We start from the raw sequence: 25,948 nt of genomic DNA, 5'->3' as shown, positions 1-25,948 counted from the left end.
GAATATACAGACACGTCTAAGTGATTACTGATAATGTCTGAAAGAGAGTGTATTTAATAAGAGAATTTTCTAGATGGTAGAATTTAGTCTTTTGGGAGAGGGGAACATTTCCTTTATTTGAACATGGATCAATGGATGGTTTGCAATGCAGAGTGGCAATAACAGCATGAGTATAAATCCCTCACCAGCTGAGTTAATCATGAAGGTTCTACCTTCTCAAACTCTCCTCCTGTCTGAGGTGTAGTGACCCTCAGGTTAAACTCGCCAACAGTCACCTCTCTCTCATGAGAGAGCAGCCCTGTCGTTGTCTGTAACAATGGTAACTTTGCTTTATAAAGGGAGGTGAGAAATTTCCTGTGACTGCCATATTTAAGATTTTGTTATACGCAGCAGGTATAAAACATTGCAGTATCTTATGTTTTATATCCACGATCCCACCTTGTACCTTAGCTTGAGGCCTCCATACAGGAATGTGATCCAGAGCCACGCCAGTATGAGGAAGATCAAAGAGAGGGGTAGGGCAAACACGAACCAGGAACCAAAATTCAACTCGTCCGAATTAGGAAAAATGCTGACGAGACAAACAAACTCAAATTATAAATGCACCAACAAGTAGATCGATATTGTTAGTCAGAATTAATTACATGGATGACAAAGCATTTGCAGCATAGAAGCAGATGCTGCTAAACTACTCTCACAAAATTATCACCCAATCCTCACAGCCTGTCCTTCTTAATTTTATCCTGTAGACATGGTCGACCGGTTAAAGCATGGATCAGGGAAAATCCACTGGGTGTTTTCCTGCACAGGTTCAAATCTGACCTACTGCAAAGGTATGAGCTGAAAATGTGTTGCTGGAAAAGCGCAGCAGGTCAGGCAGCATCCAAGGAGCAGGAGAATCGACGTTTCGGGCATGAGCCCTTCTTCAGGCTCATGCCCGAAACGTCGATTCTCCTGCTCCTTGGATGCTGCCTGACCTGCTGCGCTTTTCCAGCAACACATTTTCAGTTCTGATCTCCAGCATCTCCACTTTCTCCTACTGCAGAGGTATGCAAGACCTTTTCTAAACAGGATAATATCTGCGTTCTAGTATTAAGGGTCTCTTGGTGCCGTAGTAGTATCCCGACCTTTGGTCCTGAAGGCCTGGTTTGAGCCCCACCTACTTCAGAGGTGTGTTATAAAAAAACTGGAGTTGCTGGCAAAACTCAACAGGTCTGGCAGCATCTGTGGAGAGAATGCAGAGTTAATGTTTCAGGTTCAGTGATCCTTCTTCAGAAACTGATGATAGCTGGGAAGAGGTTGGCATTAATGCAGAAGATGGGGTTGGGGGAGGAGGGTGGAGGAGTAAATGACAGATAGAGATAGAGTCCAAAGAGAGAGAAAACCAGTTGAATAAAGGACTGGGTAAAGATCAGTCTGGGGGAATGAATAGCAGCTAAAGGGAACCATTAGTGGCTGACAATGGGTTGTCTGTGGTAGTAGCCCATGTGATGACAAGGCCCGGTGTGTGGGGATTGGGGTAAGGACACGGGAGAAGGTGCCTCAAGCCCTGAAATAGTTGACCTTGATATTGAGTCCAGAAGGCTGTAGAGTACCCAAATGGAAAATGAAGTGCTGTACTTCCAGCTTGCGCTGAGTTTCCCTGGAGCACTGTAGCAAGCCCAAGATGTTGGTAAGGGAACATGATGGTGTGTTGTGGTGGCAAGTATCTTCTGTATAGATACCAACCTTTTCCTGGCTACCATCAGTTCTGAAGAAGGGTTATTGGACCCAAAACGTTAACTCTGCTTTTTTTCTATAAATGCTGCCAGAGCTGCTGAGGTTTTCCAGCAATTTATGTTTTTTGTTCCTGAAGTGGAACACATTTGAACAGGTTGATTCAAAATAGCTATCCTTCTTATTTCTTCTCATTTGTACATTTAGCCAGACTTCTTTCCAAAGCATCCATGAGATTTTCTCAACCATGTCTTGTGGAAGCAAGTTTCATATTCAAATCACTCTCTGTTTAAAGAAACTTGATCTGAATTCCTTGTTGGATTTATTAGTGACTGTTTTATCATCCTGTCCACTGGCTTTTACCCCTCACAAGTGGAAATGAGGGTGTGCATTCTGAAATGCAATTTCTCGCATTCTCCTGGGGCTGCTACCTCTCTTCTTCCAACCACTCTCAGCTCATTTGTGCAGAGACAACCTGATCTCATACCTTTCGGATTGTCATACTAGAGTTGCAAACATAAACAAAATGAAATGCAGAAAAATACTAAACCCTTTGGCAACAGGGTGTGTGCAGTTTGCATGATCTCCCCGTGTCTGTGTGGGCTTCTGTTGGGTGTTCCAGTTTCCTCTCACATTCCAAAAATGTGCAGTTTAGATGCATAGGCTAAGGGAAATGTGGGATTAGGAGGCTAGGGGACGCTGAGTGAGATGTTCTTTGGAGAGTCAGTGTGAACCTGAAGGGCCAAATGGCCTCTTTCCACATTGCAGGAATCTTGACCCGAAACATTAAATCTCTTTTTCTCTGTGCAGATGCCTAACATCACCCCGGCACCCCCTTTAGCATTTTCTACTTTTAGTTTGGGTTTCCAGCATCTGCTGTATTTTTTCCATTTGCTGAATAAGGAGGCTGGATATTACTTAACTTGTTTTACAGTAAGTGTCAAGGCATTGTAAAAATCAGTTCCTGTTCCACACTGGCAATCTATTCTCACATCTCCTGAAAGCAGATGCTTACTGCTTTTTAATAACTGACAACTAGCAAAGTCAGACTTACGTCAAATATTAAATTGACATGGAAGCAGGCCATTTGGCCCATCGAGTCCACACTGACTCTTCAAACAACATCCCACCCAAAACCACCCTGCTACCCGATCCCTGTAACCCTGCATTGCTTGTGGCTAATCCACGTAGTCGACACTTCCTTCAGCACTATAGGCAAATTAGCAGGCCAATCCACTTAACCTGCACATCTTTGGATAATGGGAGGAAACCAGAGCACCTTGGGGAAACCCACGCAGACATGGGGGGTGCACATGTGCAAACCTCAAACAGACAGTCGCATGAGGGTGGAATCAAACCCAGGTCCCTGTTGCTGTGAGGCAGCAGTGCTAACCAATGAGCCACTTTCGCATCATGGTGCTCACCCACGTTTCATATCTGAAACTTATAAAAAGACAGTTTTTAATGAAACAGGGACATTGACTGCAAGTAAGCTACCAATTTGCATTATTGTAATCCCACTTCACCAGGATCTACAAAGACCTCACCAGTGACAAATAACCATGGAAATGTATAAAGAGCTATTATCCTGCATTATCAAATGCATATTCAGATATTAGACTTTGGAAGAATGAACCAATCTAATGTTATTGCTTGGAGAAAAGTCCTTGAGTTTGAGTATTGCTGTAAAAAGGCACAGAACCTGTAAAATGATGTTGTGAAACTTGAAAGGCTTCAGAAAAGATTTACAAGGATGTTGCCAGGGTTGGAGGATTTGAGCTATCGGGAGAGGCTGAACAGACTGGGGCTGTTTTCCCTGGAGCGCCGGAGGCTGAGGGGTGACCTTATAGAGGTTTACAAAATTATGAGGGGCATGGATAGGATAAATAGACAAAGTCTTTTCCCTGGGGTCGGGAAGTCCAGAACTAGACGCATAGGTTTAGGGTGAGAGGGGAAAGATATGAAAGAGACCTAAGGGCAACTTTTTCACGCAGAGGGTGGTACATGTATAGAATGAGCTGACAGAGGAAGTGTTGGAGGCTGGTACAATTGCAACATTTAAGAGGCATTTGGCTGGGTATATGAATAGGAAGGGTTTGGAGGGATATGGGCCGGGTGCTGGCAGGTGGGCCTAGATTGGGTTGGGATATCTGGTCAGCATGGACGAGTTGAACCGAAGCGTCTGTTTCCATGCTGTACATCTCTATGACTCTAAAGGCTCATATAAAAAGGGAGAACTAGCCATTTAGATACAAAACTAACTCAAAGGTAGAAGACAGAGGGTGGTGGTGGAAGGTTGCTTTTCAGACTGGAGGCCTGTGACTAGTGGTGTGCCACAAGGATCAGTGCGGGGTCCACTACTTTTCGTCATTTATATAAATGATTTGGATGTGAAATTAGGAGGTATAGTTAGTAAGTGTGCACATGACACCAAAATTGGAGGTATAGTGGACAGCAAAGAAGGTTACCTCAGAGTACAATGGGATCTTGATCAGATGGGCCAATGGGCTGAGAAATGACAGATGGAGTTTAATTCAGATAAATGCGAGGTGCTGCATTTTGGGAAATTAAACCAGAGCAGGTCCTAGGGAGTGTTGCTCAACAAAGAGACCTTGGAGTGCAGGTTCATAGCTCCTTGAAAGTAGAGTCACAGGTGGCAATACATTGAAGAAGGCCTTTGGTATGCTTTTCTTTATTGGTCAGGGCATTGAGTACAGGAGTTGGGAAGTCATGTTGCTGCTGTCCAGAACATTAATTAAGCCACTTTTGGAATATTGTGTACAATTCTGGTCTCCTTCCTATCGGATGGGTGTTGTGAAACTTGAAAGGGTTCAGAAAAGACTTACGAGGATGTTGCCAGGGTTGGAGGGTCTGAGCTATAGGGAGAGGCTGAACAGGCTGGGGCTGCTTTCCCTGGAGTGACGACGCTGAGGGGTGACATTTATAGAGGTTTATAAAATCATGAGGGGCATGGATAGGGTAAATAGACAAAGACTTTTCCCGGAGGTGGGGGAGTCCAGAACTAGAGGGCATAGGTTTAGGGTGAGAGGGGAAAGGCATAAAAGGGATTTAAGGGACAAAGTTTTCACACAGAGGGTGGTGTGTGTATAGAATGAGCTGCCAGAGGAAGTGGTGGAGGCTGGTACAATTACAACATTTAAAAGACATCTGGATGGGTAAAGGAATAGGAAGGGTTTAGAGGGATATGAGTCAAGTGTTGGCAAATAGGACTAAATTAATTTAGGATATCTGGTTGGCATGGGCCAGTTGGATCGAAGGGTCTGTTTCCGTGCTGTACATCTCTATGACTCTATGACTTGGAAGATTTACATCTTGCACTCATCAGGACAATTTGCAAGAATTGAAATTCAAGGAAGTCAAATGAGCTTACTTTCCTTGATGACTTGATTGAGAGATCAGAAAAGGGATTCGCCTCTACTGTCTACGACAACCTATCTTCACTGGTCAGTATACACACTCCAGTTCCATGTTTTACAAGATTGGATTTCTCAGCAACCTCGATTGCCCAAAGGACTCAGGCAGGGAGTATTTCATTCGGTTAATCAAATGCCAGATAATCGAATGCCGGATAACATAGTTAGCCAAGCATCAGGACCTTGTGATCCTGTTCGATAATCTGAAATTTGGTTAATTGAATGCTGGATAATTGAGGTTCCTCTGTAAATAGGGCCCGGCATTCACTGTGCAAACTCAATGCAGAAATCGAGCCCAACAAAGCTACCCTGTGTGACAATGACTATCCTGATCACAATGTGGAGGAGCTGGTGTTGGACTTGGCTGGGCAAAGTTAAAAATCACACAACACCAGGTTACAGTCCAACAGGTTTATTTGGAAGCACTAGCTTTTGGAGTGCTGCTCCTTCATCAGGTGATTGTCCAAAAGTTAGTGCTTCCAAATAAACCTGTTAGACTATAACCTGGTGTTGTGTGATTTTTAACTTTACCCTGATCACATTATTTCTCATGGTGTAGCATGCAAATTCAAGGAAAGTCTTCATACATTCTTGGACCTGAGAAGTGGCCAGGCGACCTCTCAATACGTTTAAACAAAGACTGTTAACTGTCAATCACATGCATCGACCAATCAAAGCTCACTTGTGCAGCAAGCAGTAATTTTCTCTTGTGCAATATAAATGTTGGTTTTCATCTATTTTTGCGCATGTCCTGTGAGATAAAAAGTGTCTTCTTTTCAGTCTTTCTCAAGATCTATACTACCAAATAACTATCTTAGACCTTGACTTTCTTAAGATGACTTTGCATTCATCAGGAAATCAATGCTTTCTTTTACAACATCTAATGGCGTTTTGAGATTCTAATGGCAGTTAGAGAGAAGTCGTGTATCCAAACTAGTTTTGTGTGCGTTTATCCAGGACATGTCTCAGCAGAAAACCACCAGCCGTTGTGAGAGAAAATTGCTACTCCCTCTGTCTCTCTCCATATAAGGCAGCACCCTGTTTGCTGAGTTTGATTACCTCACCATTAACATAAGCCCTTCCTTGTTCAACTCAAGAAAACCCATCCGGTTCATTCATTATCACAGCATGTAAAAAGTTAAGTACACAGTCAGAATTGGTAAATACATGCTTGTCAAGTTCAAAATCCTGTTGCAAACAAACAATGAGTGAGAAAAAAAGGGGGAGCCATTTCAACCCCTTCTCACCTGGTCCTAATATAAATGGGAATAGGTTATTCAGTCTCTCAAGCTTACTTCACCATTCAATTAGATTTGGGCTGATCTGACTGCAACTCAATTTCTTCACCTATGACTCTTATCCCTGAATATCTTGAAGGCTCAAACTGATTCAGCAACTACAGGCTTATCGGGGATGGGGGTGGGGAGGATAAGAATTCCATACTTTATCCATTTTGTGCTAAAAATGCTTCCTGATAACACTCTCACATGATCTAACTATGTGATTGTAACAGGGCATGTTGCACTAATTATAGAAGGATGTTGCAGTCAGACTCAATCCTGGCCTCTTCATACATGTACTTTTCAGCAGTCTTGCTTTAACAACTACTTCACAGGATCACCGACTAGTCCAGCATTTATTGCCCAAAGGGCAGTTAAGGGTCAAACCACATTGCTGTGGGTCTGGAGTCATATGTTGCTCTGACCATATGACGGCAGCAGATTTCCTTCCCTAAAGCATATTAGCAAACCAGACAGGTTTTTTTTAAAACAACAATGGTTACAAGTTCACCATTAGCTTTTAACCCCAGTTTTTCATTTTATTGAATTCAAACATCTCCATCTGCACAGTGGGATTTGAACCCATTACCTCAGAGTATTAGCTTGGGATTTGGGAATTACATTTCTTCCACTCACCTCCACTCGACACAAAGCAATGAATCAAACGCACAATATTCTTGGTCCCAGCCATGCACCTGTTTTTGTGACTAATTCCTTTCTGAAGAATCTTTCTTTTAAACGCGAGCATGAGAAATTCATTATTTACCTTTTCAGTTGACCATCAAGGATAAGGTTTGGTGGTGTTCCTGTTAAAGTGCTTATCCCTCCGATAGTTGCTGCATATGGGATGGAAATGAGTATACCCTTTGCCAAATTCTTGCTAGGCTTTTCCAGTTGGCTCTGTTCAGTTGGATGAGGTGAGTCTGCAGTTTTGAGTTCCTGTACTTCACTCTTCCTGAAAAAGAATACAGAAAATATTGTTAACTCTTCTGTCAGAGGTCAACAGCTTCCTTGGAGCTGGTGACAGATTCTCAGACACACTACCACTATAGTGCATCGCTCTGCAAGACTCGGTCAAATATGAAGTGTTATAGTCCATCCTCAGTGTTTTGTTCTACTCCAGTGTTAGGCTGTCAGTTATCACATTATTACAGTTATCCATCACATCAGCAACAAACATAGAACATAGAAAAATACAGCACAGAACAGACCCTTTGGCCCACGATGTTGTGCCGAGATTTAATCCTAATGTAAAATATAGTAACTTAACCTACGCGCCCCTCAACTCACTGCTATCCATGTGCATGTCCAGCAGTCACTTAAATGTCCCCAATGACTCTGCTTCCACCACCACAGCTGGCAACACATTCCATGCATTCAATAAGGCAAGCCCTCCAGTCCAGGCAGCATCCTGGCAAATCTTCTTTGCACCCTCTCCAAAGCCTCTGTATCTTTCCTATAGTAGGGCGACCAGAACTGGATACAATATTCCAAGTGTGGTCTCACCAGAGACTTGTAGAGCTGCAGCAAAACCTCACGGCTCTTAAACTCGATCCCCCTGTTAATGAAAGCCAAAACACCATATACTTTCTTAACAACCCCATCCACTTGGGTGGCAACTTTGAGGGATCTATGGACTTGCACACCCAGATCCCTCTGTTCCTCTACACTGCCAAGAATCCTGTCTTTAATCCTATAATCAGCATTTGAGTTCGACCTTCCAAAATGCATCACTTCGCATTTATCCAGGTTGAACTCCATCTACCATTTCTCAATCCAGCTCTGTATCCTGTCGATGTCGCGCTGAAGCCTGCAATAGGCCTCTATACTATTGATGACACCTCCAACCTTTGTATCATCTGCCAATTTACGAACCCACCCCTCAACCTCCTCATCCAAGTCATTTATAAAAACAACAAAGAGTATAGTGGCTCAAGAACAGGGCCCTGCGGGACCTCATTCAACGCTGTCCTCCAGGCAGAATACTTTCCATCTACATCCACTCTCTGCCTTCTGTCAGCCAGCCAATTCTGAATCAAGATAGCCAAATCTCCCTGTATCCCATACTTCCTGACTTTATGAATGGGGCCTTGCTGAAGTCCATATGCACCACATCCACTGCTCGACATTCGTCGACCTGTCTTGACACCTCCTCAAAGAATTCAATAAGATTTGTGAGGCATGACCTGCCCCTCACAAAGCCATGCTGACTGCCTTAATTGCACTACTCTTTCACTTAGAAAAATGTTCTTCTTAAATAAGGAGGGAAAAATTACACAGTATTTCAGATGTGGTGTCGCCAATCCCTCTACAAATGCAGAAGAACATTCCTGTTTTTTTTAATTCAACTCCTTTTGCAAAAAAGGTAATCTTTCATGTGTCTTCTTAAACCCTTACTGTACTGCATACAAACAACTTGTGATTCATGGACCAGGATACCCAGATCTTTCTGCACAGTCCTGCAATCTCTTTGTTTAAATAATATGCTGCTTTTCTAATCTTCCCACCAAAGTGGACAGACGCATATTTTCCCACCTTATGCTCCATCTACCAACTTTCTGACAACTTGCTTGACTTATCCAAATCCCTTCATAGATTCTGCTAGCTTCTTCACACGTTACTGTCCTACCTATCTTGTGACATCAGCAAGTACCTTTATCCAAGTCACTGAAATCAATTGTAAATAGCTGATGTCCTAACACTGACCCCATTGCACTCATAAGACTGTAAGACTTACGAGTAGAAATTAGGCCATTCAGCCCATCAAGTCTGCTCTGCCATTCAATCATGGCTGATAAGTTTCTTAACCCCATTTTGCTGCTTTCTCACTGTAATCCTTGATCCCCTTGATACTCAAGAATCTATCCACCTTGAATATACCCAATGAGCTGGCCTCCACAGCCTTCTGTGGCAATGAATTCCATAGATTCACAATTCTCTGGCTGAAGAAATTTCTCCTCACCTTCGTTCTAAAAGGTGTTCCCTTTACTCTAAGGCTATGCCTTGGGTCCTAGTCTCTCCTACCAATTGAGTCTTTTCCAGACATGCTTTGAGTTATTGTTGTCGCATATTGTCACTTTGGAAGGTTGTCTTTGAATGCAGAATACAGGGTTAAAGGCAGGATTCTTAGCAGTGTGGAGGAACAGATGGATCTTGGGGTCCATGTCCATAGATCCCTCAAAAGTTGCCACCCAAGTTGATAGGGTTGTCAAGAAGGGTTATGGTCTGTTGGCTTTCATCAGCAGGGGAATTGAGTTTAAGAGCCACAAGGTTATGCTGCAGCTCGACCAAACCTGGCATATTGTGTTCAGTTCTGTTCGCCTCATTATTGGAAAGAGGTGGAAGCTTTACAGAGGGTGCAGAGGAGATTTACCAGGAAACTGCCTGGACTGGAGGGCATGTCTTATGAAAAAAGGTTGAGGGAGGTAGGGCTTCTCTCATTGGAGCAAAGAAGGATGAGAGGTGACTTGATAGAGGTGTACAAGATGATGAGAGACATAGATAGAGTGGATATCCAGGGATCCTTTTCCAGGGCTATCACGAGAGGGCATAATTTTAAGGTGATTGGAAGAAGGTTTCAGGGAGATGTCAGAGGTAGGTTTTTTTACACAGAGAGTGGTGGGTGCATGGAATGCACTGCCAGCAGTGGTAGTAGACTCAGATACATTAGGGACATTTAAGCGACTCTTGGATAGGCACATGGAAGATAGTACAATGAAGGGTATGTAGGTTAGTATGATCTTTTAGTAGGATGAAAGGCTGGCACAACATCAAGGGCTGAAGAGCCTGCACTGTGCTGAACTGTACTATGTTCTGAAACATCTTCCCAACAATTGCTCTATCCAGGCCATTCAGTATTCTGTATGTTTCAATCAGACCCCCCTCATCCTTCTAAACCCCATTGAGTATAAACTCAGAGTCCTCAAACACTCCACCTGCTGCATCTTTCCAACCCAAAAAACAACCTATTCCTGCCTATTCCCTGCTTCCTGTTAGCCAACCAATTCTCTCTCTATACCAATATGTTACTGCTATTATAAAAGTAAAATGGATTTTGGTTCAAAAGAGAAAAGGGAAATGATTTTTGCAGTCATTGTACTGAGGTCAACCAGGTGGACCTCATAGAATATGAGTTCCCTAATTGGGGTTGTTAACCTGGTCCAATCAGGGAGCTCTGGCTGACAGATATAAACAGGAGTGTCAGAGATTCTATTCACTCTGAGAGCTGGCTCTGAGGCATCTGGATCACTATTAAGTACAATGCGTGTATAATAAAGGGTGACTTGGAGACTGGATACTGGCCTTTGTGGAGTTATTTCATTTTTCTCTTAGCAAGAATTTTATTTTTGAGTTCAATTCAGTTCAGAGGACCCAATCACTGCAGTAGCAGTGTTTTTTAGTCCATGAAGCTTTCAGGCTGAGAGAGTTTGCCATCTTCAAGTTGTTAGAACTGAGAACGTTTAGGCCCTCAGAATAGTGAAAGGTTTATACCTGCAGATTTGGAAAGGAATCTTGTCACCAAAGACCTCAGAAAATAAGCTGAAAGAGTCAGTTAGTAGAAACTTAAAGTACTGTAATAGGAATGTGATTTCTCTTTAAATCTCTGTAATGGATATTATTAGGAAACAGGGTCAAAATTTGTTTAGCTTTTTAAGTTAAGATTTTTCAAACCTGTCTTCTTTATCCCTATTGTTTCTTTCGTTTTTGGGTAACAACTTAGGTTCTGTTGTTGAAGAGTAACTGCAGCCTCGTGTAAATACATTTCAGTAACTAACCACCATGTTAACTATTTTCTTAAAAATGCATGTAATCTAACAAGCCAGGTTTTATTTTAAGATATGGCTTGTTCAGAATCATCATCAGCTTTTTTTTTAGAATTCATTCACGAAATATGGGCATCACAAACTAGGCCAGCATTTATTGCCCATCCTTACTTGCTCAGGGGGCAGTTAAGAGTCAGCTATGGGTCTGGAGTCACCTGTAAGCCAGACCACAGTTTCCTTCCATAAAGAACATTAGTGAGCGAGATGGGTTTTTCTCCAACAGTCAACAATGATTTTCATGATCATTGATCAACGAGGAGAGAGGCGATGGCCTAGTGGTATTATCACTAGACTATTAGAATTAGAATTAAAATTCTATTAATCCAGAAACTCAGCTAATGTTCTGGGAACATGGGTTAGAATCCCGCCACAGCAGATGGTAGAATTTGAATTCAATAAAAAAAAATCTGAAATTAAGAATCAACTGATGATCATGAAACCGTTGCTGATTGTTGGTAAAATCTACCTGGTTCATCCACGTCCTTTAGGGAAGGAAACTGTCGTCCTTACCTGGTCTGGCCCACATGTGACTCCAGACCCACAGCAACGTGGTTGACTCTTAACTGAGCCACTCAGTTGTATCAATCGACTGCAAGAAAGTAACTCACCACCACCTACTCTAGGGCAATAGAGGGTGGGAAATAAATACTAGCCTAGCCAGCGATGCTCACGTCCCAAGACTGAATTTTTAAAAATTATTAAACTCTTAATTTCAGATTGTTTTTAAATTTAGTTCAAAGTCTACCTTCTGTCATGGTGGGATTTCAACACAGGTCCCCAGAACATTGCCTGGGTCCTGGATTAATAATCTAGTGATCATGCCATGAGGCCATCACCTCTCCCTAACTGGGGGATCATAACACCGTGAAGAGATGCAGTGTGAGAGAAATAGCAGGGCTAGCGAATGGGCAGATGGGGGTTATACGGGTTCTGCCAAATGTTCAATCGCATGCATTGTCAGTGTTTTTAATCTTCTCAAACAACTATAAATGTTCCTTCTTGCAGCATTTTGTCCATTTGTATTTGAGTCTGGTGTCCTTTCTCAAGTTTTCTGAAAACCTGTTCTAGCAGATTGCTATCTTGATATTCATGATTCTTGACAATGCTGCCCTCTTTTCTCACTGGTCTGGGGTGCCTGAAGATATTGTTTTCCATTTAATTATTCAGCTAAGCATACACCTTCTTGCGTTACCCCCACCCAATCACAAAGCTGTGATCGCTAACTTGGGTCAGCCATCAAGGTTCTGAATCCACCCCAACTGCTACAGAGATCGAAGCCCATATTGTCACCAATCGGAGCTACACAGGGCAGGTGGCTGAGATACCTGGCTCAGATGAGGGGCACTGCCCACTACATCATGGCACCTCCCACAAATATACAATTAACAAACGACCAATAGGAAGTCTCATAAATACATGATACTGCAATACATTGTGACTAAAGGAATGTTAAGCCCATTTATAAACTCCACTTCATTCTTACCCTTCCTCTTCTGCTTCTTGATTATCAGGATTCTCTTCAGTAGGCAATTCGTGCTTCTGTAATTCTTTAGCGAAAGAAGGAACCTTCATCATTATTTATTTCCTTATTTTAAAGATCTTACATTTTAGATAAGTTCATAAAGAAGAAAACGATTTTCATGAAAAGGCCTATTCACAAGACATCCCAAAGTGCTCTATGCCATTTAAGTACTTTTGAAAGTGTTGCCAATGTTCTTGCAGCATAGGGGCAGATGTTAACTTTGGCACCAAATAAGCTGCTCTGAAATAACTGACTAATACTATCCCAAAGAATGGGATTCCTGGATAACTCTAATTCCAGAATGAAAGCTGGCTTCAGAGACCAAATGTTTGATTTCTGCAATTTGTTACTGTGGTAGTTAATGACTGAAATGTTAGGCTGCAGATGTTCTTTAACAACAGAACATGAATTGATTACATAAAAGAAAAATCAAATTAACAAAGCTTTGACAAGCAAAACAGAATTTCAATCAGTTTCCTTCCTCTAACATGTAATCTGTCTGAGAGACATTAGACAATAGACAATAGACAATAGGTGCAGGAGTAGGCTATTCTGCCCTTCGAGCCAGCACCACCATTCATTGTGATCATGGCTGATCATCCTCAATCAGTATCCTGTTCCTGCCTTATCCCCAAAACCCTTGATTCCGCTATCCTTAAGAGCTCTATCCAACTCTTTCTTGAAAGTATCCAGAGACTTGGCCTCCAAAGCCTTCTGGGACAGAGCATTCCACACACCCACCACTCTCTGAGTGAAGAAGTTTCTCCTCAACTCTGTTCTAAGTGACCTATCCCTTATTTTTAAACTGTGTCCTCTGGTTTGGGACTGACCCATCAGCGGAAACATGCTTCCTGCCTCCAGAGTGTCCAATCCTTTAATAATCTTATACTGTCTCAATCAGATCCCCTCACAGTCTTCTAAACTCAAACGTATACAAGCTCAGTCGCTCCAATCTTTCAGCGTAAGATAGTCCCGCCATTCCGGGAATTGACCTTGTGAACCTACGCTGAACTCCCTCAATAGCCAGAATGTCTTTCCTCAAATTTGGAGACCAAAACTGCGCACGATATTCCAGGTGCGGTCTCACCAGGGCCCTTTACGGCTGCAGAAGGACCTCTTTGCGTCTATACTCAATCCCTCTTGTTATGAAGGCGAGCATGCTATTACCTTTCTTCACTGCCTACTGTACCTGCATGCTTGCTTTCATTGACTGATGTACAAGAACACCTAGGTCTCGTTGTACTGCCCCTTTACCTAGCTAGATTCCATTTAGGTAGTAATCTGCCTTCCTGTTCTTGCCACCAAAGTGGATAACCACACATTTATCCATATTAAACTGCATCTGCCATGCATCTGTCCACTCACCTAGCCTGTCCAGGTCACCCTGTATTCTCCTAACATCCTCCTCACATTTCACCCTGCCACCCAACTTTGTGTCATAGCAGTATGACATATCAATCCTATCTCAAATCTGTGATGTTATACTTCACTTATTCTTCCCAGTTCTTTTCCTTGCACTGTTGAGACAACTTTACAATTTCGTTTTGAGTCTGTTAGCACCACCACTTTCCATTTGTGCTGGGATAAACTTCCTTTCAGCTCGGATTCTGGAATACATCTTTACACTCTCACAACATGAGTGTGTCATAGACCAAAACCATGTCAGCCAGGCTCCTTGGAAATGTACTGAAAAACCTGATTCTCCTGCCAGAAATAAAAACTGAACCAACCTGAATTCCCTGATTGTTCTGAGCTAAACTGAAGTCCACAGCTAAACTAATGGTCTCTCGTCTGTTTGTAGGTTTAGCAATGTAAGCATTCCACCCATTAACACAATATGTATCCTGTCAGACACTTCACTGGAGTCACATGCCTTCTCAGAAAGTAAGAGTTTAAGTCACTGTTTCAAATGACTTTCTGATCCTTTTTAAGATGGAACTAACCAAAATCGATCTGCCTGTTTTAAAATCCAGATTAGATGGTAATAATATAGCTTATACAATTTTTATTACCCTAATTCATCTGTTTCAGTATGGGTTGTTGACAAGGACATCAGGAGCACTCCTGTGTTCTTCTTGAAATAGTAGCTGTGAGATCTTCTACCTCCAGCTTCGATGGCATGTGGGGCACAGGTTTAACAAATTGGCTGAAAATTGGCAGCATAACCTTCCTACTTTACAAACAGTCCTTTTAGAAGAAAAGCCTATAGATTTGCTTTTTCATAGCCTTGCTAATTTGGTGTTCAGCTTTAGTGACTGATGCACTGGGGCTTGGAAATCCCTTTGTCAGGTCCAGAGGCTGAGCCACTTTTCCTTTGGATCCTTCTCTAACAGCACCATGAGTGTTCCAACCTGCCATAGACTACAGCGGCTCAAAAATGCAACTCATCACCACCCTGTCAAGGGCAACTAAGGATCAGTAATAAATGCTGGCCCAACGATGACTGCATACTGCAAATTAATTTTTTTTAAAAATCATGAAATACCAGCCCTTTGTTTAAGCTTCGCGTCATTTGTTAACTTGAATTTCCTTCATCATAGGATCCCTAAGGTATGGGAGCATGCTATTCAGCCCATCATGTGTGCATCAATTCTCTAAAGGGTATCCCACCCTCATTGCTGTAACCCTCCATTTCCCATGGCTAATTCAACTATCCTACACCTCCTTGAAGACAATGGACAATTTGGCATGGCCAATCCACCTAACCTACGTATGCTTGGACTCTAGGAGGAAACCGGAGCACATGGATGAAACCCATGAGATGCTCCCCCGAGGCTGGAATTGAACCTAGGTCTTTAACACTGTGCTGGAAATGTGTTGCTGGAAAAGCGCAGCTGGTCAGGCAGCATCCAAGGAGCAGGAGAATCGACGTTTCAGGCATGAGCCCTTCTTCAGGAATGAGGAAAGTGTGTCCAGCAGGCTAAGATAAAAGGTAGGGAGGAGGAACTTGGGGGGAGGGGCATTGGAAATGCTTTTAGGAATGAGGAAAGTGTGTCCAGCATCTGCAGTCCTCAATTTCTCCTCTCTAACACTGTGGGCCACCTTGCTAACCTTGACTCCATCCAGTCATAGAGTCATTGAGATTTACAGCACACTGAAAGGCCCTTTAGCCAACTGCATCCACCATTGGTCAAAACAGTCACCTAACTATTCTAATCCCGTTTCCCAGTACTTGGCCCATAGCCTTTTATGCCTTGGCATCTCAAGTGCACATTGAAATACTTCTTCCTCCACCACTCCTACAGGCAGCGAATTCCAGATTCCCAACACCCTCTGGGTGAAAACGGTTTTCCTTGCATCTCCTCAAAACTTCCTGTTCCTGACCTTACATCCTCCCCCACCCCCGGTCATTGATCCCTCCATCAAGGGGAAAAGTTCCTTCCTGTCTACCCAGTCTATACCTCTCATAACTTTACACATCTTATACGTCCCTTCTCAATATCCTCTGTTCCAAGGAAACCAACCCCAATCTGTCCAATCTGTCTGCAGAACTAAAACTCTCCAGCCCAGGCAACATCCTGACAAATCTCATCTACACTCTGTCCAGTGCAATCACATCCCTCCTATAATGAGGATCCAGAAATGCACACAATATATTATTGTTCATGCAGCTCTCAGTGCACAGGTTGCTGCCATGTGTCCTGAAACACAAGTGACCATATTCCCAAAATATTTAATTGGTTGGTTAAAAAGAACACTGCAGGGAACAGTACTTCATCTTTATAGAGTCATAGAGATGTACAGCATGGAAACAGACCCTTCGGTCCAACTCGTCCATGCCGACCAGGTATTCCAATCCAATCTAGTCCTACCTGCCAGAACCTGGCTCTTATCCCTCCAAATTCTTCCCATTCATATACCCTTCCAGATGCTTTTTCAATGTTGCAATTGTACCAGCCTCCACCACTTCATCTGGCAGCTCATTCCATACACGTACCACCCTCTGAGTGAAAACGTTGCCCCTCAGGTCTCTTTTATATCTTTCCCCTCTCACCCAAACCTGTGCCTTCTAGTTCTGGACTCCCCCACTGCAGGGAAAAGACTTTGTCCATTTATCCTATCCATACCCTTCATGATTTTATAAACCTCTATAAGGTCACCCCTCCAGCCTCCGACACTCCAGGGAAAACAGCCCCAGCCTATTCAACCTCTCCTATAGCTCAAATACTCCAACCCTGACAACATCCTAGTAAATCTTTTCTGAACCCTTTCAAGTTCAGGCATTTTCCAGATCAAACCAACTTAATAATTTCAGGCCGTAATTATTGTCCCCATGTTTTTCAGACAGTAGTTGCTGTTAGTTATCATTTATGCTGATTGAATCTCTCCAGCCTCCTGCTCTATCATGGATCTTCCCTATTGTACTTTTCCCACATTCTCTGTCACTGAGTTCCCTGAAAATCTGTGACATCTGCTATGTCTAACAAAAGGTTGCTGAGCTGAAACGTTTGGCTGAATTTTCCCAGCCCCTGAACAATGCAGTAAATAGCGAGTCATTAGGAAGGACGGGCAAGATGAAGAAATGCCATTTTTGACATGAGGAAAAGAAGCCCAATAAGAATTTAATGGGTTTTAATAAGAATGTCCCTGTTCAGGGGTGAGGGGCCAATTCGCCGGCATTAACATTTCGATAATACCTCATTTCACCTCATTTATATGCAACTTGCTATGTTTGCCAGCAATGGAGAAAAACTGACAATGTGGTGGCAATTCATGACATGATAGTTTGTGTGGTTATATGGCATCTTGACACTTACTTCTCTGGACCTCCATTTTGACCAATGACTGTCTGCATGTACCCTCTGTCATAGAACCCTCGAATCCCTACAGTGGAGGTGGAGGCTGTTCGGTCCACAGCCATTTGGATACAGAACTGACTCAAAGGTAGTCGAGGGTTGTTTTTCAGACTAGAGGCCTGTGACCAGTGGAGTGCCACAAGGACTGGTGCTGGGTCCACTACTTTTGTCATTTACATAAATGATTTGGATGTTAGCATAAGAGATGTAGTTAGTAAGTTTGCAGATGATACCAAAATTGGAGGTGTAGTGGACAGCAAAGAAATTTACTTCTTCCTGGTGAAGGGCTTATGCCCAAAACATTGATTCACCTGCTTCTCGGATGCTGCCTGTCCTGCTGTGCTTTTCCAGCAACACACTCTCGACTCTAATCTCCAGCATCTGCAGTCCTCACTTTTTCCAAAGAGACCTTGGAGTGCAGGTTCATGAAAGTGGAGTCACATGTAGATAGGATAGTGATGAAGGTGTTCGGTATGCTTTCCTTTATTGGCCAGAGTAATGAGTACAGGAGTTGGGAGGTCATGTTGCGGCTGTACAGGACATTGGTTAGGCCACTTCTGGAATATTGCGTGTGATTCTGGTCTCTTTCCTATTGGAAGGATGTTGTGAAACTTGAAAGGGTCCAGAAGACATTTACTAGGACGTTGCCGGGATTGGAGGATTTGAACTATCAGGAGAGGTTGAATAGGCTGGGGCTGTTTTCCCTGGAGCATTGGAGGCTGAGGGGTGACCTTATAGAGGTTTGTAAAGTCATGAGAGACATGGATAGGATAAATAGACAAAGTCTTTTACCTGGGGTAGGGGAGTCCAGGACTAGAGGGCATTGGTTTAGGGTAAGAGGGCAAAAATATAAAAGAGACCTAAGGGGCAACTTTTTCACGCAGAGGGTGGTACATGTATGGAATGAACTGCAAGGGGAAGTGGTGGAGGCTGGTACAATTGCAACATTTAAAAGGCATCTGGATGGGTATATGAATAGGAAGGGTTTGGAGGGATATGGGCTGGGTGCTGGCAGGTGGGACTAGATTGGGTTGGGATATCTGATTGGGATAGATGAGTTGGTCTGTTTCTGTGCTGTACATCTCTATGACTCTGCACCAATCCTCCCCAGAGCACCCCACCCAAGCCTTCACCCTATCCCTGTAACCCCACATTTCCCATGGCTAACCCACCCAGTCTGTACACCATGGAGCAATTCAGCATAGCCGATCCACCTAACCTGCACATATTTGGGCTGTGGGAGGAAACTGGAGCTCCCGAAGGAAACCTGTGCAGACATGGGGAGAATGTGCAAACTCCACACTGACAATTACCTGAGGCTGGTATTGAATCTGGATCCCTGGCATTGTGAGGCAGCAGTGTTAACCAATGTGCCACCAGATAGATTGGCATCAGCAAAGCACCAGCCTTGCCATTTCATCATTGCACATTCAGCAATCACATAATACGACACCTTTTTTCATAATGCTGCTGTGAGGCTGCTTTACTGCAGGGACAGGTATTCATTCTATGCATTGGAACAGGGAAGGATCTCAGGCCTCTTGGCTGTGTCTCTTAGAGTGCACTCACTCTGCACCCACTTGGATACCCACAGCATTCTCGGCCTTGCCTTTTAGTGCAGACAGATAGCCAAGCAGCTTATCATGTTTGGCAGCAATGAACAGTCAAGGGGGACTTGTGGTCAGTTAGGAGGCTGAAGGTGAGTAAGTAGGAAGCACAGAGTGCAGGAAATGTTAGTAGTTTGGGGCGGATGGGATGAATGAGAGTCATTAAGGGAAGATGCTGCATGCAATTTTGCGAATGATGAACCATGAGAGCTGAGATGGATGCAATGGCAGAGTTAAGAGTGACTGTGAGGTCGCAGAGAGAAGGCTGTGGCAAAGTGCAGAAGGTCATCAACCTTACTGCAGCATGGCCGTGCACTCCTGCAGACATTGGGCACATACTGACCCAGACAGTGACTTCAAATCTGGGCGGCAGATTTTGGCCGAGTTTGCGGCTTGGGTTTCAATGTGGCCTCAGCAGGGTGAGTGCAGGAAGGTGCCAACACTTCCCGACTGAGCGTAGTGGTACCTGGAGCATAGATAATCGGGCAAAGAGTGGAGAATCGCATGAGATAACTTGCTAGAGTTCACTGAGAGAAGCCCTTTGTGAAGGTCTGTTGAATTAAGAGCTGAGTTTTGGGAAACTTCGGCCCGTTAATTCTGTTTTTGTCCACATAGATACAGTGTAATAATTTTCAAATTCTTTTTCACTTTTATTTCCAATGACAGGCCTAATCCACTCAACCTCTCCATGCAAGACAGTGTCTCCATACCTGGTCTCAGCCTCTTGAATATTCTTTGAAATTCCTCCGTGCTAGTATACCTTACTAAGGCTAAGGGGCCCAAAACTATGTCAATATTCTACCCGTGGTCTGACCAATACCTTGTATTGTTTCAGCAAAACCTCCCTACTTTTACACTCTAATCCCTCTGAAATAAAAACCAATCTTCTCGTTGCCTTCCCCGTTTACTTGCTAGTTTTTTGTGATTCAAGGACTCCCAAATCCCTTTGTTCTATAGCTTTTGGCATGCCTTTCTCCTTTTAAACAATATTCAGCTCATCTATTCATCCTGCCAAATTTCACATTTCCCACATTGTATGCCATCTGCCAAGTTCTTGCTTACTTGCCGAATTTCTCTATGTATGTCTGCAGATTCTATTGCCCACCTTCTTCCTATACCCGATATGTTCTGTCTTCCTCAGATAATAATCCAACTCCAGAGGGAGTTGGACCTGCCTCTGTTTACAGCATCCTGTAGGTTATTGTGAGAGGTTTATAGTTCCAAGTAGGGAAGTAACCATCCCATTCACAAACTGAGCAAGTAGGATTGAAATTAAGGAGCAAATTACTGCAGATGCCGAAATTTGCACTGAAAACCAAAAAATATTGGAGCTCTGATGAAGAGTAGTTTACATTTGAAACGTTAGCTTGCTTTCTCTCCATGGATGCTGCCTGACCCAGTGTGATCTCCAGCAGTTTTTATTTTCAGGATTGGAATTAAGCTCAGGCTAGTAGACTGTCTGTCAGGAGTCAGCCTGTTTGTTCAAATATTGCGTGCAGATTTTCTATTATTGAGTATTGCAGCCCTTTTTGTCTTTTTAGCATAAAGAACAGGAATTAACATTTCGGTTTAAGATCAGATTTTACTTAAGACTACCTGTGTCGCTGGTTTTACTCTGTGGCACAGCCTCCATTTCTCCATACAGCCTCTTAAGGATAGCAGTGGCTATCGGCATCATCATGGCTGTGGTGGCTGTGTTACTCAGCCACATGGACAGAAGGGCAGTGGTCAGCATCATTCCCAGTGTGAGCCTAAAGGACAAAGCCAGTACAGGGTTACAATTGCAGTATGATATAGCACAAGAGATAGCTATTTGTCTGTCTTCGTGTGCTGACAATTTCTATCCAGCGTCACCCACATATTTGCAAACATTTTCCCCTTCAAGTATTAATCCAATTGCCTTTTGAAAGTAACCATTGAATTGCTTTCTCCTCCTTTTGTGCCATGCAACCCAAGTCATCCTTACTCACTGTACAATTCCCTCATTTTGCCTCCTGCTGGTTTGACCATTCCCTTGAATCTGTGCTTGCTGACTCTTTTTGAAACACTTTCTTCTTATTTACTGTCACTAAATATTTCATAGCTTCTCACCGTCTGCCCACCTCACCCCCAAACCATGCCCCCTCCACTTCTTTCTCTGATATAAGGAAAACAAGATCACTTCTCTGGTCTCTCCAGGAATCCCTTAAGTACATTTTTAAAGAAACTCATTAAGGGTCCTTAGACAGTACTGTCCAAATCTATGAGCTCTACTATCTAGAAAGACAAGGACAGCTAAAGCATGCGAACACCACCTACATACAAAATCCGTTAGTGGGCAAATGCATGGCAGATGAAGTAAAATGCAGATAACTGTGAGGATATCCACTTTGGTAGCGCAAAAACAGGAATGCAGATTATTATCTGAATGGTGACAAGACTGGGAAAAGGGGAAATTAAACTAAACCACTCACCATCCTAACATGGAAATACACCGCCATTCATTCATTGGGTCAAAATCCTGGAACTCCCTCCCTACCAGCATTGTGGGTCAACCCACAGCATGTGGGCTGCAGCGATTCAAGAAGGGAGCTCACTACCACCTTCTCAAGGACAAATAGGGATGGGCTATCAATGTTGGCCAGGCAGCGACACCCAAGCCCCACAAATTAAGTTTTGAAAATGATTCATAAAAAATCCTGAGCATTCTTGTCTTGGTGGTGAAGAAGGTAAATGTTAAAGTGAGTGGATTGGAGTACAGACCAGGGATGTCATGCTGCAGGACAGTACAGGACTTTTGTGAGACCACATCTAGAGTACTCTGTGCAGTTTAAGTCTCCTTATCTGAGTAAGGATGTTCTGGCTATGGATGGGACGCAGCAAAGGGTTCCTAGACTGATTCCTGGGATGGCAGGACTGACGTATGAAGACAGATTGGATTAGTCAAGATTATAGTCACTGGAGTTCAGCAAAATGAGAGGAGATCTCATAGAAACCTATTTTATTCTAACATGACAGGCAGGATAAACACAGAAAAGATCCTCCTGATGACTGAGGAGTCCAGAACCAGAGGGGTAAAAATCTAAGCACAGGGGTATGCCATTTGAGATGAGGAAAAATTTCTTCATCCAGAGCGGTGAGTCTTGGAAATTTAAGCCACAGAAAGCAGTTGAGGCCAAAACATTGAATGTTTTGAAGATGGAGTTAGATGCAGTTCTTAGGGCCGGGGGATCAAAGGGAATAGGGACAAAGCAGGAACAGGACACTGAGCTGGAGCATCAGCCACGAATGGTGGAGCAGGCTCAAAGGGCTGAATAGCCTGCTCACATTCTTATTTTCTATCGGCGGGGCAGTATGAGTATCGGATGTTTCTCCCCCCCGGTTGGTGAGAGTGCGGGATAAAGGAAGGCCGGGTGGGGTTATATCTTTTACATGGTACCGTCTGCACACAGGAAAGAAGATGCCCCACCTTCTGCCTTCCAGCCGAGTCTCCAAAACTTGTTCCCCAAACCTCTTCCCCTCCCCCACCTCATTGCCCTCAGGTGTCTGATCACTGTTTGCCCAATAAGCACAGGACTCCTGGCTCCCACTATAGAATTAAGACCACAGGAGCAGAATGAGTTCATTGAGGGCACTGAGTCTGTTGGGCCATTCAGTGAGATCCTGGCTGACCTGATAATCTTCAATTTCACTTTCCTCCCTTTCTTCCTCCAGTAATCCTTGATTTTCTTAATGATTAAAACTCTGTCTGTCTCGGCCTTGAATATACTTAAAAGCTCATAAGAAATAGGAGCAGAAGTGAGCTATTCTGCCCATCGAGCCTGCTCCGCTAATTCTGTTCCTGCTGGGACTGGAAGAGCAGCCGATCACTTGAGGGCAAATGTATCTTTGTATGAGGAGTAGAGGTCCCACTCGCTGTTTGTTAAGGTGTCACTCCTATCATAATATCACTGCTGCACAGGCTTTTTGAACAAAAATGATCAATTGTTCTCAGGAGGCGGGGGGCTGTGGGGATGGAGGTGGAATTAGCAATGTATCTCGTTAAAATTCAGGTTATTGTGTTATTCTAATCTCTGATTACTCAGTTCTCTCCCTTAGATATCTGAATTGAATTTTGTGACAGTTCTACAGGCAGCAAAGACTATGAAGCCCTCAGTGTTCCAATGACCACAGAGCATGTTTCAGAATGAACTAGATTTCACTCTTACCATTTTACTCCCTGCTGCAAAGTTCTGTGCTATCAGTTCTTGCTATAAAACCCATTTGCCTTTCTGATCGAAAACATGAACAAAACCTTCCTCAAATATTTCACTGAGCATCACTGTACTCCCTAATCTGCTCAATATCCAACTCTCAGTCTGCTTTGGCTCAAGATATATTGGATGCCATGACATTCATAAATTTGATTGAATGACTAATAATACTCATAAACAATCACCCCTTGCAGAACAACAAGGGCCTATTTCAAGTGCTGAATGAAAGTTGCTTCTTATGAACTTGAATCCTTACAATGTGAAAGTAGGCCATTCAGCCCAATGAATCCACACCATCCCTCCAAAGAGCATCCCATCCAGACCCAACCTCCTACAATATCCTTGTAACTCTGCTTCCCATGGCTAACCCACCTAGCCTGCACACTATAGGCAATTCAGCACAACCAATCCACCTAACCTGCAAATCTTTGGTCTGTGGGAGGAAACCAGAATACCCAGAGGAAACCCATGCAGACACAGGGAGAATGTGCAAACTCCACACAGACAGTCGCCTGAGGCTGGAATCGAACCCAAGTCCCTGAAGCTCTGAGGCAGCAGTGCTAACCACTGAGCCACCCTGCTGCCCCACCCCGATTTCCAATGAAGTTGCAAATTGGCTGCATCATTATTGTGCTTACATTAAAGGGTTAACCCCCAAAAACCTGAGGATTGTGAGTGCTACTCTGCGGTGCAGATTACAGTCTTCAATCGCCACGGCCATGATCAAGCCACCAAAGAAGAGAACATTCGTGTCAAGGAAGTACAAAGGGCAGGTCTTTGATGAAGGTAGGATTCCAAACAGCGGTAAGAGGCTGAGAGGGAGCAGTGCGGTTACTGCTAGAGGCAACGTTTCCATGCACCAGTACACAGCCATAATCAGAACTATATAGAGACATCTCCCTTCCTGGTGGAATAAAAAAAAATCTAATTAAAACCACACAATAAGAAATTAGGTCAATCATAGCGACTGTAAAGATCAATTCCAGTATTACTTTTATTAAATTAAATAAGATCCTGAAGGGAATTGTCAGGCTGGATGCTAAGGGGCTTTTGAAAACATTAGAACCAGGGAACACAGTTTAAAAATAAGGGATCTTCCATTTAAGATGATGATGAGGACATTTTTTTACTCTCAGAGAAATTCTCTTATCCAGAGAGTGGTGGAGGCAGGGTTATTGGATATTCTTATGCAAACATAGCTGACTGACAAGGAGTCAAAGGGCTTGTTTAAATTCACTCATGGAATGTGGGCTCCATCAAGTAATACCCATCCCTAGCTGCTCTTGTGAAGGTGGTGTTGAGCTATATTCATGAACTACTGCAGACTATGTGCAGTAGGCAAGTCTACAATACTAGGCAAAAGTGCGGACTGCAGATGCTGGAAACCAGAGTTTAGATGGAGGCCTCTATTCCCGATGAAGGGCTTTTGCCCGAAACGTCGATTTTCCTGCTCCTCGGATGCTGCCTGACCTGCTGTGCTTTTCCAGCACCACTCAGGTCCACAATACTGTTAGGGAGGGAATGTCAGAATTTTGACACAACAAAACAAAGGAATGGGGATATATTTCCAAGTCAGCATGGTGAATGGCTTGGAGGCGAACTTACAGGTGATGGTGTTTCCTTGTCCTTCTAGATAACAGTAGTTGTGGTTTTGGTAGATGCTTTTTAAGGACCATTAGATAACATTTTAAGTTTGCTACTGGAATAAGTGTTACTGTATTATCAGCTTATGCATCATGGTTGAAGAAACACTATCTACAACTGACGGTATGCAACCACATACCATCAGGAGGTATAGCACTGAAGATTAAAGATATGGTACACGTAACTATCCAACAAAAGGAATATCACCCTGTACAGAACACATTTCATAATCAAACATTCTGACTCTTGAATATGCATGCATGTCTGAATCTCAATCTGGTTAAATGGTAACAGGATTCAAACTGGTTAGAATCAGAGCCCCTTAAAGTGTAAAAACAGGCCATTTGGTCCAACAGGTCCACACCAACTCTCTGAAGAGCATCCCACCCAGACTCACCTCCCTACCCTACAAGTCAAGGCTGTATAACACTATGATGCTAAGGAACAACTGATCCAGGGACGCCCAGTAATGGAACAAGGTTGGTGAATGGTTGGTTAAATAACAGCCAATTGTAGAACAGATGGCAAAAGGACGCAGGTAGAAGATTTCACAGGCCTCGCTAGACTCATGGCAAAACTGCAACAGAAGACTGAATCCATTGGGATTAGTTATGTTTGCCTAAGAAATTTCTTTCACACTGTCAGCAGGATAGAACCCAGTGATGATACTGGATTAACAGAAATACTTTCCCTTGCAATCAACACTGTAGAGAATTCAAAGTGCAAGAGTCAACAATGTTTATGACAAAATGCAAGCATCCAGATAGCCAGCGAGCAGCAAACCTCATTTGAGCTTATTGATAAATTTTTAACTGGTGTAATTCAGAGTCTGAAGCTGAAATGATTCAGAAGACATGTTTTAAATAGTTTCTTTATTCTCCCAGGAAGAATCCT

At 43.3% G+C, this 25,948-nt stretch overlaps 1 protein-coding gene across 1 annotated transcript in view; it reads right to left on the bottom strand.

Annotated features, from left to right (window-relative positions):
• Positions 1-420: 420 nt before the first annotated feature.
• The window catches only part of LOC122559967 (solute carrier family 13 member 3-like), a 59,557-nt gene continuing 34,029 nt past the window's right edge, over positions 421-25,948 (bottom strand). Inside the window, exons 3-7 of the mRNA XM_043710075.1 lie at positions 24,049-24,314; positions 20,775-20,929; positions 12,737-12,800; positions 7,197-7,385; positions 421-571 (exon numbers count right to left, since the gene is read on the bottom strand). Coding sequence (XP_043566010.1) covers positions 421-571; positions 7,197-7,385; positions 12,737-12,800; positions 20,775-20,929; positions 24,049-24,284 — 795 coding nt within the window. The 5' untranslated portion in view covers positions 24,285-24,314. The remainder of the gene's footprint in view (positions 572-7,196; positions 7,386-12,736; positions 12,801-20,774; positions 20,930-24,048; positions 24,315-25,948) is intronic.

Source organism: Chiloscyllium plagiosum, chromosome 20, assembly GCF_004010195.1.
Source record: "Chiloscyllium plagiosum isolate BGI_BamShark_2017 chromosome 20, ASM401019v2, whole genome shotgun sequence".
Lineage (NCBI taxonomy): Eukaryota > Metazoa > Chordata > Chondrichthyes > Orectolobiformes > Hemiscylliidae > Chiloscyllium > Chiloscyllium plagiosum.
This window is presented reverse-complemented; position numbering and strand designations above follow the sequence as displayed.